General features: G+C 41.4%; 1 protein-coding gene across 2 annotated transcripts in view; it reads left to right on the forward strand.

Annotated features, from left to right (window-relative positions):
* The window catches only part of vav3a (vav guanine nucleotide exchange factor 3a), a 93902-nt gene that overhangs the window by 65472 nt on the left and 12300 nt on the right, over nt 1-16130 (forward strand). For both annotated transcript variants that reach the window (XM_085286482.1, XM_085286483.1), the window contains exons 16-25: nt 644-745; nt 4451-4542; nt 6444-6466; nt 7180-7198; nt 10400-10530; nt 12021-12086; nt 12713-12747; nt 12862-12978; nt 15255-15342; nt 15736-15865. In XM_085286482.1, coding sequence (XP_085142608.1) covers nt 644-745; nt 4451-4542; nt 6444-6466; nt 7180-7198; nt 10400-10530; nt 12021-12086; nt 12713-12747; nt 12862-12978; nt 15255-15342; nt 15736-15865 — 803 coding nt within the window. The remainder of the gene's footprint in view (nt 1-643; nt 746-4450; nt 4543-6443; nt 6467-7179; nt 7199-10399; nt 10531-12020; nt 12087-12712; nt 12748-12861; nt 12979-15254; nt 15343-15735; nt 15866-16130) is intronic.

Below are 16130 nucleotides of genomic sequence, written 5' to 3' on the forward strand. Positions count from 1 at the left end.
AAACTTTTGGTTCAAACTATTGAATGTATGGAGGAGGTCAGTAGTGAGGTACAATAGTTAGTATCTAGAACAATCTGTAGCAATCTGGTGGACGCTCTGTCATGGGTTGAGGCTGTATTCAGGCAGTGGCGCTGGAGGTCTTTCAAAATTGATAGAATTTTGAACTCAGTATTTTCAGATTTTGATCCACCAATACAATACAATGACATCTGGAGAGCCTCTGATTGGCAGTGGCTCAGTTTTTCAGCATAGCAATGATCCCAAACACACTGCCAATACAGTAAAAACATACCAAGATAGAAAAAACCCACATAATTGGACACTATCAGCCTTTATACATGTTCGTCCTGACCCAGGGTAACATTTATAAAGAAAACAGAATGGGTTTAGGATTGAGCCCTGGGGGACTCCACGTATGAAGGGGTGCAGATGAGGTTGTTAATATGAATTCTAAGTAAGTGCAATGTATGATGAAAACCAGTGATGCCATCTCATTTCTGTAATCTGTTAGTAAGAACGGAATGATCAGTGGTGTCAAAAGCTGCAGTTTAGCATTACATTAGTGCCCGATGTGCCTGGTTTATACGGAGTAAATTGAGATGTCTGTGAATCTAGTATTTATCGTGCATTGTATCTCTTTTAGATCCAACATTCGGCCAGAGAATGCGACCAACAACCACCATGAATTTCGTATGCACACCTTTGAAAGAATCACCTCCTGCAATTCTTGCCACATGCTGCTTAGGTAAGAGATTGCTATCCCCCACACACACACACACACACACACACACACACACACACACACACACACACACACACACACACACACACACACACACTGTACAAGCAGAACAAAATCTGCTTTGAGGCTATTGGCAGACATAAAGACTGAGGCGCTGTGGACCCTTTCCCTTCAGACAACTGTCAGGATTCCTTTGAAAGACCTCGGCTCTTCCTGTTCCTCTCCAGTGTACCCCTCTTTTTCTCTGCACATGTGCCTTGGCTACACAAAGTTCCTTTTGAATTCACTGAATGGTATCGGCACCCAAAGGACCGCGGCTCATGGTCTCTCTCACAGTGGGAACGACTGAGTGGTCTCACCTTCCACAGACGGTGAAGAAAAATGTCTGTCACACTTCAGCACTTCTTCAAGGCAATGGATGGGGAACGGGGACAAGATTATTGCACTGTGAATATACAGAGCCATGCAGCAGATTCACCAACAGAATAATAAAAATGTCTGAAGTGTATCTTTTCTTTTTTAGGACGCTGGACTGCATCTTTTATCATACCTCAAGTTTTTCCTCTAATAGTTATTCTTCCTTTAGAGTATTGTGTTACGGCTATTGTTCCAGAGCTCTTCATTTATCTCTAGCTGTGTGTATGCATTTGAATGGAGTCACTGAGAAGTCACGTTTATCCTGTGACTGTAAGATTATTTTCTAAAACTTTAAAGTATTTCTTAAACAAGACTGGGATCTACTTTACCTTGTGTAGGGGAGAGTGTGGGTAATTGTAACACACCAAATTCCTCAAAGCAGAAAGAAGCCAGAGTGATTACACTTATTCTGCACATGCTCATTTGCATTCTGTGTCTGCCTGTGGAAGATACAGAGATTACTTTGGCAGAAATTCTCAGGGCCGAAACAAAATTTTGATGTAAGAAAGTCCATTTTTGGATCGACAGCATTTCTCTTCTGCTGCCTAATGTTTAGATGATTGTGAATTTAACCTTGCATCAATTTTATCTGTAGGTTAACGTGAGAGCAGGGGAGCTATTGTAACACTCTGGCTTCTTTCTGCGACAGACAAAGCATGATCTCCTCGTAGAGCTGGGCGATAGAACGATAACGATATGTATCGCGATATAACTTTTACTCGATAGAGAAATTAAGCTATCGCGATAGACCTTGCCGCTCTTGTCCTCTTAAAAAAAAAAAAAAAAAAAAAAGGTCAGCCAATCCAAATTAAGTAGCGCAGAGCCGAACCAATCACAGCCGCAGCGTCACGTGGCGTGACTTGTTACAGCACAAGTGCCAAGCCGCACGTGTGTTTGTTTGGGAAGCAGCCAGCGGGTAATGGAGCCAGCGCGTAATGGAGGAAATGAGTGTGCCGACTAGAAAAATCAACCGAGCGTGACCGAAGAGAAAACAGATGATGGTTCCAATGCCGGAGAGATTGTCGAACGGAAGAGCCATAGAAGTTCCGTAGTGTGAAGGTATTTCGGCTATTTCAAGTCTGACAAAAAACAGAGTAGCGTTCACTGTAAATTGTGCCGAAAGCAAGTCTGGAAATACAATAAACTGGTGCATGCGTCACACTGTGCGCCACGTTATTGTTTCGGTGAAATGAATTTCTACAATACTGTTACTGTTAATTCTACTCTCTGCAGTGTTTAAATGCTTACATATACACACAGTTACTGTCCCTCCACACATACGACTCGGTTCTGCTTCTATGCCCCAGCTTTGTTTACTTTTTCCCACCGAGGCTTCTAGACTTCTGATTGGCCAATATTTCTGCACGGTTAGGAATCTAGCGCCACCTGCTGCTTTGGCATGTTCATAGCAGCGTTTTCCTTCATTTCTGCCTTTATGTGTGGACGGGATTATTTTTTAAAACGAAAAAAGGAAAATCTCCGTTTTCAAAAATACCCGTGTACGTGTGGACGTAGCCTCAGTCTCTGACTGGAAGCGCTAATTCGTCATTCGCCTTTTGTCAGACTAAAGTAACTGTTAAAACTGTTTGAAAAGCTAAGCTATACAACAAGGAGAGATTGAGAATTTCCTTTTAGTTCTCAGTTTATTTGATATTGACAAAAGTTAGTCAGTTTTGTCTGTTCTTCTGTAAAACAAACTAAGATTTATTTTTAGAATTAATATTTTGTTTCTAAGTGGAATTGACAATTTAGTCTGTTTCGTTTGTTCTATTTTGAAACTTAAACGCTTTAGCGGCTGCCTTTTGTGTAGTTTGCAATATTTGCCTTTATTTATCTGAAAAAGTCTCATGTTCCTTAAGTACATCTACCCTGTTGAACTTATTATGGGAAATAAATATTTAAATAAAAACAAGCTGCTGATTATTTCACATTTTACTTGTGAGCAACGGCACATTTAAATCTTACAAATATAGTTATTTGGCTTATATCGTGATAGATATCGTTATCGCCTGAAATGAAAAAAACATATCGTGATATGAAAAAATCTCATATCGCCCAGCTCTATCTCCTCGTGTTTTAATGCTTTACATCTCAGATGTCCCTGGACTGGGACCATGGTGTACCTGTTATTATTGTAGCTGCCACCATTTGTCAAAGGCTGTCACCTTTAGTGAAAAGGCCACCAAACACTAGTTTGATTCAAGTGGGTTTGGTGTTAAAAGAGTTGAAATAATGTTGGTGTTTGCTGAGTTGCTCTTATTTGCTCTCCAAATACAAAGTTGCTTTTAAATTTCTCTTTGGTCCAATGATGAGGATAAGAAGGCTTATTGTATTTCAGAATTTAATTTAAATGTTACTCGCAGAGCTCAAGGTTGTTTATTTTTGTCTTTGCTTTCATCTCGTTATGTTTTTTAGAGTTGTCCTTCCATCCTATTCCCATTAACAGTGTGCAGCAGAAACACAGTGAAAAACGTTAGCTTGGACTCAAGCTTAAGGATAAGCACACTTGATTTTAATGATTAAAGGTCAAAGGTCAGGGTGGCCATGAAAATTCTACACCGTGTTTTAGGAACTTGTAAAAAGATAAAATGATACTTTACATCTAAAATGGTCACGAGGAGACCGTGATCATGGTTGGTTGAATGCTGAAGTATCATAGAGCTTAGTAGCTTCTTTGTAGCAACATTTACATTCAAGGCCTTGTCTACTGTTAATGCTTCGTGTCAGATCAACCATGTGACCACACACATAAGATCAGCGACTGTTTTATCTGTATATCTCGATGTCCCTCTGGTGGCTTAGCCATCTGCTGAGCAATTGGCATCCTCAATCCATGGACGCTTAAAATAGGTGAGGAAGAAGTTAGTAATTGTAACAAATTTGAAACAATCTGCCCTTCAACTAAACTGGCAACTCCCCCCCAATTGTTTATGAGGCATTTCACTCAACACCCCAAATGTCACAAGTCATGTCGGTGCAAATGGAAGTAAGGTGATCGCCACAGTCCTCAGGGTTACACTATCAAGCTGCCATAAATGTCAAACTTCACAGCACCCCTAAATGAAATGGAAAGGCAGTGCTGCAGCGTCAGTCAGTATAAATTATTTGCACAGGTCGCTTTGCAAACTATACAAACTGACAGAAAAAAAGGCAGCGAACTTTTCCACATGACACTGAATCCTTTGACCGCCTGCAAACACGCAGCTCCGATTATTTTGTTCCTCCACAGGCATTACTGCCCCTGTTTGTGACTGCCATGTATTCTTATGATGAACTTTCCTGTGTCTGCAGGGGCGTCTTTTACCAGGGCTACTGGTGCTCCAAGTGTGGTCTAGGTGCCCATAAAGAATGCCTGGGCCGTTTCGGCTGCTGTGGAAAAACAGGTAAGTTTATTGCACGACCCCAGATCGAGTCTGCAAAACTTCTGCACCACGCGACTCACAGCTGCACGTCACCGAGTGAAATGTTTTTAAGAGGAGACAGTAAATCTAATTGCACGAATAGCACTGCACCTTTATGGCCGCATTAACACGATGACAGATGACGCAAAGTGGCGCATAAAACCTGATGTACGAGTGTCTTGTGACAACTTATGGGCATGGGTGGGATTTGTTGCGGTGCGATTTGAAAAAAGAAAGCGCTGCACTGTGGCATTCTAAACAGGACGAGGGTTTGTTACTTTGCACGTGTCCTTGCGCCTCTGCACCAAGGTCATCCACGTATTCGATCGCTACTGCAGTCGCTCATTCTGAAGCTCCCTCGCTTCCCTGGCTGGTTTTGACACTTCAGAGCACCTTAAAGGCAATGTCACTGTGTGTCATTGCACATATTCCCCAAACCTAATAGTAGTTTTACTGAGGAGTTTAAGAAACTCCTGACTTTGTTATTATGCCCCTGTTGTGTATCTGTCACTCAGCTCCCTGTGCAGAAGCGCTGACAGCTCTGAGAGACATGGAGGGAAAACTTCAGACATGTGGAATCAAACAAAGGCCTTCAGAAACCCAACATGTTGTCCTTTGCGTGCGTGAGTGAGTGCGTGCGTGTCTATGCGTGTGTGTTTGTCTCAAAGTGAGCGCGAAGGGGCGAAAAACTAAATTCACTTTGTTTAAGTTTCTTTTTTAGGTTTTGAGAGTGCACGAAAAAACACTCTGCACAATATTTTTACAAGCAATTTTTACAGCCTGAAACAGCCTGTTGCAATTGCATGAGGGTGTGTTTGTATTCCCCGTGGCAAGCTGCCAGCTCCTGTTGGACCTGGCATCTGTCATGGTGCTATCAGGTCGCAGAGGCAATAACGCCACTGCCAGGCCCACCTGGGCACACTGTGTACCTGAGTAGATTGGGGCGACACCAGTGGCTGGGATGTTGGCTTGAATTCGCCCTCTCATTACTCCACACAGTATTCAACCTCTGCCGGTGCAGGGAATATATGCAGGGCTGTGGACCAGCATTTCATAGCACACTTATATCAAAATATTGTAAGAGATGTGGAACTTTCCTTGCAGAGGATAACTATAAGAAGAAGTGGTCCACTTCTTCTTATAGTTATCCTATATATTAGCTAGCTCTTTATTCTATTTATTTATTTATATCAATACACCAGAGGTTTTGCTACGTGTGCAAACACGCAATCACAGTGAACGAACGTTTTTGTGCTGCCTGAGTGTATCTGTCTGTGCGTGCAAGAGGGAGAGAGATAAGCCATTGTTTACTTGCATTTGTCCCTGTTATCAGCTCACTCGCTGTGATTTTGCATAACAGGTCATAGTTCACTTTAGGAACTGAGGGAGGCGTGCGTATGTGTAAACCCTGCTTGCATGTGCACAGGTGCTTTAGGTACAGAGCGTATATTTGTGGCTTTCTGCCAGTTAGCCCGCCTGTGGAGGTATGCAATAGTTCTGTTTGCACAGGTACCAAAGTGTGTTTGCGTGTGTGCACAGGCATGCGGTTGTGTGCATGCACAGAGGGGTGTAACCCATCCCAGAGGGAGCCAATGAAAGAAACTGGTGGAGCAAAACCCACAGGTCTACCCCCCCACCCACCACACCCCACCTCCTTGCTTGCTCGCTCGCTCCTTCCCTCCCCACCCCCTGCTTCGTTACCTCCTTTATTCTGGCTGTCAGGTAGTGGCAGCGCAGCAAAACAAAGTGAGCCGCGGTCAGACATGAGCGTCCGCCTTCTCCACTAATGAGGGAGTGTTGCCTTGTACCGATGAGTGTGTGCAAGTGTTTGCGTGCACCCGCTAACCCGTCATTCACTATGCCTGTTCTCAAACTTCTTTCAGATTCCGGCTCCGTCAGAACTCAGGTGAGCTTCTGCTATGTGTGTGTGTGTGTGTGTCTGCTGTTTGTCTCCTCTCCAAAGCTTTGCTGCACTTTGAAAACTGCTCTCTCCTGCAGCTATTTGCCAAGGAGACTCCAATTGACTTTAGTTGTTGCAGCCCTGCCTGATGCCAAACTAGAATGTTTGGGGAGATTTTTTTTCGAGTTGTGTGTGCTGCTTCTGAAACTGTTTTGCACTTTACTGCTACAATGCTTACAAGTAACCCCAAGCAGGAAATTAAACTGCTTGCAGCACTTTACTTTAGTAGTATGACAGCAACTGTGGCTGTGGCTGAAACTGTACTTTGTGGCTAAGAGTTTTGTGCACTTTTGAAGTTTGTTTATATCTGGTTCTGATTCAGAAATGCTCTTAAGCACAGGTTTAATTATTTCTGCAACTTTAAAACTTGCTCCTGGAGTCATGAGACATGAGCCTATGCCAGTCTAACCATATAAGGTCTGTATGTGGGGGTTAGCAGGCCAGATTCAATGCAACTTCACACTTAATGTGTAAAGTAGTAAGTTTCATAACTGATTTATTTTTGAAGCGTGTACAAAATGATGCAGGTTGCTTGTTTAGGTGCTTGAGATGGAGAAACTGATGAACTTTGACCCAAAATGCATTTAATGAATACAAAAAAAATGTTGTTAGTCCGTCCCTGTAAGTCTATGTCTAACGATGTTTCTGTATGTTTACAGGGCAAAGATCGAGATCCAGGTAAGAAAATTTCACATCTCCCAACATCCCACTACCTCGCATATGCCATCTGTCCTTACTCAGGAGGGAAATTATTCATCTTAGACAGCTATTGAGATGCACTAATACTGTCTGTCAGCCTGCTGTATACTGTAGGCTGTATAGGCTGAACAAGCTTTGTTTACTAATGTTTCACTTGATGGGTGTCACAACAGTCAAGCTATTGTTGTCGATCTATGTCAACAGTATGATGAACATAAAAAGACCCTTTAAACGCAGACTTTTAGGACTTCACATAACAATCTTTTAAACTTTTGTACTGATGTGAAGATATTTTTCCAACAAACCTATTAATGGATTAGGTAAAAAAGTACAAGAGAAAACAAAAACAAGGAAAAACAAAAAATGCCTGAAAGACAAACACTAAAAATGACTTTGGCATTGTGAAAACAAAACCAAGAACAAAAACAAATGTGTTGCATTTTCATGTATTTGAAGGTACATGTGATAGTGACAAAACCAATGTCAGATACATTTTTGGCGAAAAGACACCAGATTGAAGAGAGGATAAAAGGAGAACAGACAACATAAACAGCATCAGTTGAAATTAAAAAATTGCTAGTTCACAGAATATCCAGATAACACTGTTTAATAGCATTTTCCCGATATTATTTTTAGCACCACACAAGTTATCGACTTTTACTAAGATCAACCATGTCACTTCAGTTCCTGTGAGTCCGGACACAACAACTTGTTTTCTCAATAAGGTGACACAGAGTCATCTGAGCACCAGAAATAACATATTCATCCCAGTCCACCACGTAACTGTGCAGAACGTAGCGGGAAAAGAGATGTTATTGACTCGTAAATGTTCTCTAACCAATCAGAGGAGGGATCATTTTACAAAGTAGCTATGTATCAAAATAAGAGATGAATAAGATACTTTGTAACCGTGCAATCATCACACCACACTAAAAATAAAAGATAACCCGTCGGGCTTCAAATAAAACGTCGTAAATGTGAACTATTAGACTACATGCTGGATTAAGATGAGTAAAGGCAGAAAGTGTTCTTGCATCTTCACCAATGTTTCCATCAACGTTTAAACCCAGCATCGCTTGTAGTTCCAGTGTAATTGTAGTTCTGACTGTCATTCACGTCTTGTTCCTTTAGCGTCCCGACCGAGTTGCCATATAAACAAAGACAAAAACAAAAACAACCACGTCGTGTCCTCGTGAGGTTATTTTTAGTCCGTGCTGGGCTTCCTCGTGATTGCGTTCTCCCCCGACTTTACATAACGAGATCACCCAGAAAATATTTCTTAATAATTAAGTGGTTCATCAGGATTGGCAGTAGGTTTGCGTGAAATGCCGCTGGCGTGGTGTCAGCTTGTGTTTTTCCTCGAAGTAGAGGCAACCTTGCTTAGTGAAAGAAGAAGGTGCGCCAGGCAGCTGTTAAGTGGTTTTGCCATTGCAGCTCAGTCTTAATCTATAACTAAAAGAGCCTTGTTAAACTGAAGAAGACCAAACCCAGAATGCATAACTTAGCTAGCAAAGTTACTCCTGCACCTACAGTAAATGTAGCCATTGCACATATGCCTGTCTCCCTCTTTTTGATTTCTGTCTCTCAGTCTTTCTGCAAAAGAACATGACTAACAACTGCACCAAGGGGCTCTAATCTCTTATAAACCTGGCTTCAACACTCATTTTTCCACCCCTCCATCCATTATGCTGCAGAAAATCATTTCTGACTGAAGACGCATTAAAATCAATAGGCGTTTGATTGCCCCAGCCCTCGGCGTTTCATAATATTTCAATGCTCCTCTCTTTGTCTATTTTCAAAGGTGCACTAACACGCTGTCCTTGTGTGGATAGGAATGCAATTCATGCCCCCGAGACTCAATTCTCCATGGCCCTGTGTCTTTAGAAGTCCTATTCAGGCAAGATCGCACATGTCAGGCTGCCAGCCACAGTGCTACAGCACTGGAACAGATCCTGAAAGAGAAGCACAACAGATAGAGATGTACAGTATTAGCTTTCAATACAATGTTGTTGACTTCTCTGTTGTTTGCCTGTAGCCCTACGTCTTTCTTCGTGCTATCGCTTTATTATTAATTTATTTTTCTTTATCATAATACTCCAGAACATTATCACCTGATAAGGCAAAGAAAGAAATGCACAGTTCATTTGATTGTGTTGGAAATGATACGAACCTGGGATTTGTTTGCTTGGCATGGGCGGATGCTTCATAACGACAAATTATTCAGTCTCAGTGGATAATAGGATTAATAAGGTATTGAAATCAAATAGTGCCTGCTGACAGCAAATCCAGCTTGATTGTGATGTACTCCACTTTTTAGTGCACGAGTAAACCTTACTGCTGTATATTGGAGTAAATATCTCACCCTGGACTGGTGCAGTTTAATCGAAGAAAAATGTGCGCTCTACATGATTGAATATAGTCGGGAAAATAAGGAAGTGGTTTTTTGTTTTTTTTTGAGCGGTGTTACTGTATTAGTCACATCAAATTACTTTTCATCACATCTCATTAATGCGACAAGATGTGTCTGACTGGAATTCAGTGAAAACTAGCAGAAAACATCATTAAGCAGTAAACAGGGCTCATTGCTGCTTATCTTTTATCTGAGGGCTCGATAGCCTGCCATGCTCCATGGTGTACTGTTGCTTATCTGGAATATGATAATGAATAATGGGTCGAGATGATTTGCAAGGGCAGTGCACTGCTGACAAGAGCTGCATCTGTGTGTGTGTGTGTGTGTGTGTGTGTGTGTGTGTGTGTGTGTGTGTGTGTGTGTGTGTACAAATGTATACTCCTCTCATTACCACCTGTAATGGGGCCATGAATAGTTTAGTAGAACAAAGACTCACTCAGACTCTCAGACTTGAGGTCACGGCATTACTTTTGATCAATTAATTTGTTTGTGTTACATAAAAGTTTCATAAAAATGATCTCACTTTAAAACAGTTGTACCTTGGTCTACAGGATTAATTATAGATCAGTCAGTATAATCAGTATTTTGTTTCCATGACGGCTAATATTTAGGTTTCCAGACTAATTTACCAGACATAGAAATGACCGTCGCTCCCTCTCAGGTTCCAACCACTAATCTGTAGACCTGTATCTAATTCCTATAATATATCGAAAGACATGTTTGTTCACATTTTTCAGACAGTAGTTTCACTCATGCTGTCCATCTTGCAGGTCTGCCCAAGATGCTGGTAATCAGGAACTACTTTGGATCGCCAAGCCCCGCTTCAGGTCCAGCGCTCCACATCCAGACGGGTGACATCATTGAATTAATCTGCGCTGACATTCACAGCCCCTGGTGGCAGGTCAGAGGTCACGCTATCTCTTAATCACTCATTTTGCAGAACTGTAAAATGGACGCGCTGTGTTTAAATCTTCAATTTCCCCCCCCTACTGTCGCTCCATCTAACCTTTATCCCCGCCTAATATTTCATAATGGTTTTAGAATAATATATGATAAGACACAGTTTGTAGCTACGTCCTGTTCATCTACTTCCTCATCGGTCAAATATATGTTTGTGGACGTTTCATGAGTTAAGCAAGCAATTATTATTATGCGAAAGCAGCACATGCGATTTAAGCCTCGCAAGAGGAGGGAAGATAAACAGTTTCTTGAAAAGTCGCAGCAGCGCCGTGTAGCAGTCACTTACTCTGTCCACGTGAAGCTGAATAAAAGTCATCATAATAATTATACAAGATGTAAGATTTTTACCTGAGGCGCTCAAAAGGGCGTCTTATTGATGCAAACTATTATTGTATTATAATCAGTTTGGAATCCAACAACTCTTACTGCGGTTCATACAAAACAGACAAAATAGATAAAGAATTCAATTAACTGTGTGTAAAAAGGCTTACTGGAGGCAGCTACGGCCTGGCAGCCAGTATGCATTCAATATCCATCACCTTTGTGGCAAACAGACCGTAATCATTTCTGTTCTGGGCTTGTGTGACAAATAGAATCGATCCCTGTAATTTCATTTCATTCAATAGCAACCATCTGTTTACTCTGTCAATGTTACCGGCTCTAAACATTATCAAACTCTTAGCAGCCATGCAGCAGAAAGCACTGCTTTATGCAAGAGCTGATACAACGTCCTGAGGTGGCAGCGATGACCAGAGCATTGAAAAAAATAGACTTCGCTGCTAGTCTGCCTCCAAGGTGGGCCGCCTCAGACACCTAATTAACACCTAGGACACCCCTAAAACATCAAACTCTGATTGGTGGGGGTGACAGTCAGGAGGCAGCTGATATACAGCTTAGTGGTGCTAAAGCTGTTGGCTTGGTCATTCTTCTGCATCTATATAAATATAATGCGTTCTTCTCCGTAAGAGAGCCGAATTCGTGCATTTATGCTTTACATAGGCAGGTGGATATGCAAAATATCAACGAATGCTTCAGGTACTATAATTATTATAAGCCTCTGTGTCGCACACAGTAAAGTGACAACGCCGCGTGCACTTTTTTTTTGTTTTCTGCACGCCTGCCTTTTTAGCACACGGCGTCACGACTGCGCTGTGTGAGGGAGACGGATGCACTCTGGCTTCCACAAAACTCGTGTTTATTTGGACTGCATCTCCCCACTGTTAGTAAATCAAGGCGCTGAGCTTTAAGAGTCTTCGCCATGGGAGGAATAAGGAAGTCATCCTGTTTTATTCCTCATGCCAGGAATTATTTAAACAATAGATAACTGCTGGTGTAAATTTGCACCGCCGCGTTGCAAGGCTAATTGTTCCTGAATTATAGAGATGCAGTCAGCCAGATGTATGTAACGCAATTATCTCTGTGTGGTTTCAGGGCAAAATCCTGTCAACGAAAGAGGTTGGCTTCTTTCCAAGCGATGCTGTGAAGCCTTGCCCCTGCGTAAGTAGCATTTCCTTCCAGTCCTCTTGTAGTTCTAACTCACATTTGGCTACATTTATTCACCAGGCATGTGGAGATAATTGGGAATTACGCTTATTTTACCTGGCAAAAGTAGAAAAACAACCCACAAGCTTCTATGTTTAAAGCACGAGGAGTCCGGGTTGTTTTATGAGACACGAGCAGTTCACCACTTAATTTAAGCAAAGTACAAAATGATCTTTTAAGGAACAAGCAATGCTTCATGTTGTTCAGACTAATCCGGAGAAGGAAGGAAGGAAAAATTCCATGCATCTTCACCGACACGAGGGAACTATGAATTGTTTTGCTGGACTGTCATGTTCTGTTTGATAAAATGAAAATCAGACTCTGTCCCAGCTGCCTTAGGAACATGAGGCCTCCAGTAAATAACAAACTGTTATGACCTTATCTCACTGTTGTAAAGATAAGAAGTGCATTAAGCTGTGTTATTGAGGTTGCACAGTGGAAAAGCTTGTGTTTTATAGAGGAGCGATGCACTCGCTTTTAAACAGGCACCAAGATTTTATTGGAGTGGTTTGTCTGCGTTGTGTCTGATAACTGTCAGCATCGTGAGAATAACAAAAACACGTGTTCGTGTTTTTTTTCAGGTCCCGAAGCCCGTCGATTATTCCTCTCAACCTTGGTAGGTTCACCAAACAGCCCTCCCACTTTGTGCTGTTTTCACCTTCTTTTATCCACATGTAGTCGGAGTTTTAGTCTTTTTTACAACTGGACCTGTTTGGCTGCTGTGCTGTAGGTTTGCAGGCCCTATGGAGAGGCTGCAGGCAGAGGCGGAGCTTATCAACAGAGTCAACAGCACTTACCTGGTGCGCCATCGCAGCAGAGAGTACACAGAGTACGCCATCAGCATTAAGTAAGTCTGCTACTCTGTGCCACTAATAAAAGTTGCTACCTCAGATGCAGATTTGTGACAGAGGACAGTCAAGACTTGATTCTTGGCCCTCAAATATCAAATATCAGATCAAAGCTTTTATTTCCATTAATTTTAATACATTTTAATGTTGAGCTTGTGCAACAAATTACGTGTAATCAGAGTATGTAAAGTCAGCTGGGTATAAAACATTATTTGACTGTAGTGCCGAAACCTCGATTAATTGCTTGAATTTTACATCTTTGTATTAAATGTTGTCGCTTATGAAAGCAGCTTCTAAAAATAGTATCCACAAAAGTAAAAAACAAATAATTCCTTCATATTTTTCTGCAATTTTTGAGTGGGGAGCTTTGTAGTATATAGATTTTATTGTCTTTGTTTTACATGGCAGTGTTTCTTGCCCCACTGTTGTTAGATTCCTCTGATGATGCCTTAAGCCAAACCACAGTATTGACCAATTGAACTCCCAGCTTTGCTCCATAAGTTGACAGATCGATTTATAGTCCTTTGTAAGGATGATGGGCTTTTCCTCTGAGGTTGAGTCTGTGGTTAACCACAGTGATATGTGTGAGATTTACCAAACCAGATGCCTATCATGGAGCAGCTTCTGGCTTAAGGCACATGTAATAGTATTCATTATGGTTTGACCTAAAACCCACAAAACAGCCTCAGTGGTTTATAATTAGAAGCATACAGCCATTTTAATCTTGGTAATGAGGAATTAACAAAGCCTTAGGGTGCTGGTGACCGTACTGATCTCTGTAACGTATCTCCGTGCTGTGAAAAGAGTCCCGTCATGTCCTCCTGTGGAGCCTCTGAGCTGGAATGCTTTCCTTAACAAGGAGTAAGCATGCTTCTCAGCAAGCAGTGGACACTACTTTGGACTTAATTTGAGTTTTTTTCCCCTCAAAGAAAGGAGCGCTTTCATGTTCCTTTTACGCTGAAGTCTTAATTGCATGTATGCACACAGACACTGAGCTCTGAGTAGCACAGAAAATGAATAAGACTGTTCAAGGTCATTAAAACCTCCCCATGGAGAGAGGCAGGATATAAAGAGGCACGTGTGGCTATGTGGCAATGACCACTGGAAATTATTACTCTCAAATGAAAATGCCCTCTGCTGCATTTCCTGTTTGTCATAGCAGAGCTGGCACAGGATTGTTTTTGATGATTTTGTCCAAATCGCCATGAGGCCTCGGTTACGTTTGAATTAGGCTGTAGCATTGTACCCTCTTATATTCTCCAGAAATAACACACAGTTCTGCCCGCGGAGAAGAGGGTTGGGTTTTTATTTAGCTCTGTATATAAATCATAAACAAGTATTATATTGCTAAAATCTTAAAATCCATAACCACATAATTTCCTCAGGGATTAATAGTTTCCTGTTTCTGATTCTAAAATTTCTGAGCGCATTTTCAAACTGTTACAGGGTTATTTTTTTAACACTAACAGCTAGTACGATTGAAAATGTTTAGCTCTAGTGTGTCACTGTTTGATTTCATTGGATTTCAATTGAATTTTCATGGTTTGACAAAGACATTGAATTGTTATGTTGCTGAGACTAAGATGAAAAGCCCAATATTGTTGACGACTGCGCGCTACACATGTAGCTAAAGCTGAGCACGTTAGCCTAGCTTAGCACAGGCTAGCATAGGATGTGTACCAGTGCTGTGTCACACTTCAGTAAGTGCGCTAAATACAGCAAATCCACCATAAATAGTTACTACACAACTTCAAGTCTTTGGTGTTAGCGTAGCTTTAATAAAAGATGATACAGCAGGTTAATTATTAAGATTTGCTCTCTCTACGGTTTCATCAGTTTATAGAATAAAGTCACTCTTTAAGTTTTGCTGTTTCATCTGTGTTTGCACCAAAAAAGACAATTCTAAAAATACTGAAAGAATCGCATAACCTGAAACAACCGTCATCTGATTTCATGCATTTATGCACAAAAATGTTAAATGGAGTAAAAAATCCCTGATATTGTTGTCAAAGCACCTCTAAAAATGTTTTTTTTATTCCTGCAGCCTTAGACCCCTATCAGCCACCCTGTTAATGCAAACACAAACATGCAGCTTTCAGTTACACACATGCGCACACTCGCTCCTGACCACCCATCATTCACATGTCACAAACCTTTGGGATCCTATGCATTACTGCGACGGCCCGGCTCTCCACGGGGGCTAGATGCCGGCCACCGATCGATGGCGGTGATCAGAGAGGGAAATTACACTCATAACTTATTCAATGGCCCACAGGTACAACAACGATGTGAAGCACATAAAGATCCTGACCAAGGAGGGCTCCTTCTACATTGCAGAGAACAAAAAGTTCAGGAGCATAGTAGTGAGTATTTTTCAGTCTTTTATTTTTTTTTTTAAACTTCCACCACTGCAGTTCATAAATAAATAATCCTGTTCACTTAATGAAGTGTCAAAAACCTGAATTTTATTTCAGCAATGTGCACAAAAATAGCTATGATTAGAGCCGTGTTTATACTGACCCGAGGGCTTCAGCCTTATAGAGTCCAGAGCATATTGGAAAGGTTTACCATTTATGTGCCAGTTACTGAGGTTTTCAATATAATATTAAGATACTGGTTGCAAAACCAAATTTAAAAGGATATGGTTAAAGGCAACTTTTATTTGCTATAACTGGGGGAAAATAAGAATCCTCTTAAGGACATAAATGTGTTGATATGATTTCAAAATACTTGGATGTGTGTTTGAATGTGTTCAGGAGCTGATTGAGTACTACAAACATCACTCCCTGAGAGAAGGCTTTAGGAGTCTAGACACCACGCTGCAGTTTCCTTACCGAGAAACGGAGAACGCTGCTATGCACCGCTTCAACCGATCCGGTGGCAACAGTGAGTATACCGAGAATGACCTAGAATGGAAATAACGCAATAAACTAAAACACCACATTTTTTCAAATGAAAGCAGTGCGACTGGACCCCAATACATCCTTCATGTTAAAGGCCATCGCAGTCAGAGAGGAGCTAAAGTAAAAATATGATAGTTGTTTGCTTTTGTTTGTCCAGTGGAGACTCCCTCTCAATCGGAGCCTAGTGGCTCTCAGTGTTTTCATTAGCAGATTGTCTATGGATCTTTAATTTCCATGCATTTGAGGGA

This window comes from Mchenga conophoros, linkage group LG9 (assembly GCF_057382185.1).
Source record: "Mchenga conophoros isolate Kocher_MC1m ecotype Shallow Benthic linkage group LG9, M_conophoros_male_GT1.1, whole genome shotgun sequence".
Taxonomy (NCBI): Eukaryota; Metazoa; Chordata; class Actinopteri; order Cichliformes; family Cichlidae; genus Mchenga; species Mchenga conophoros.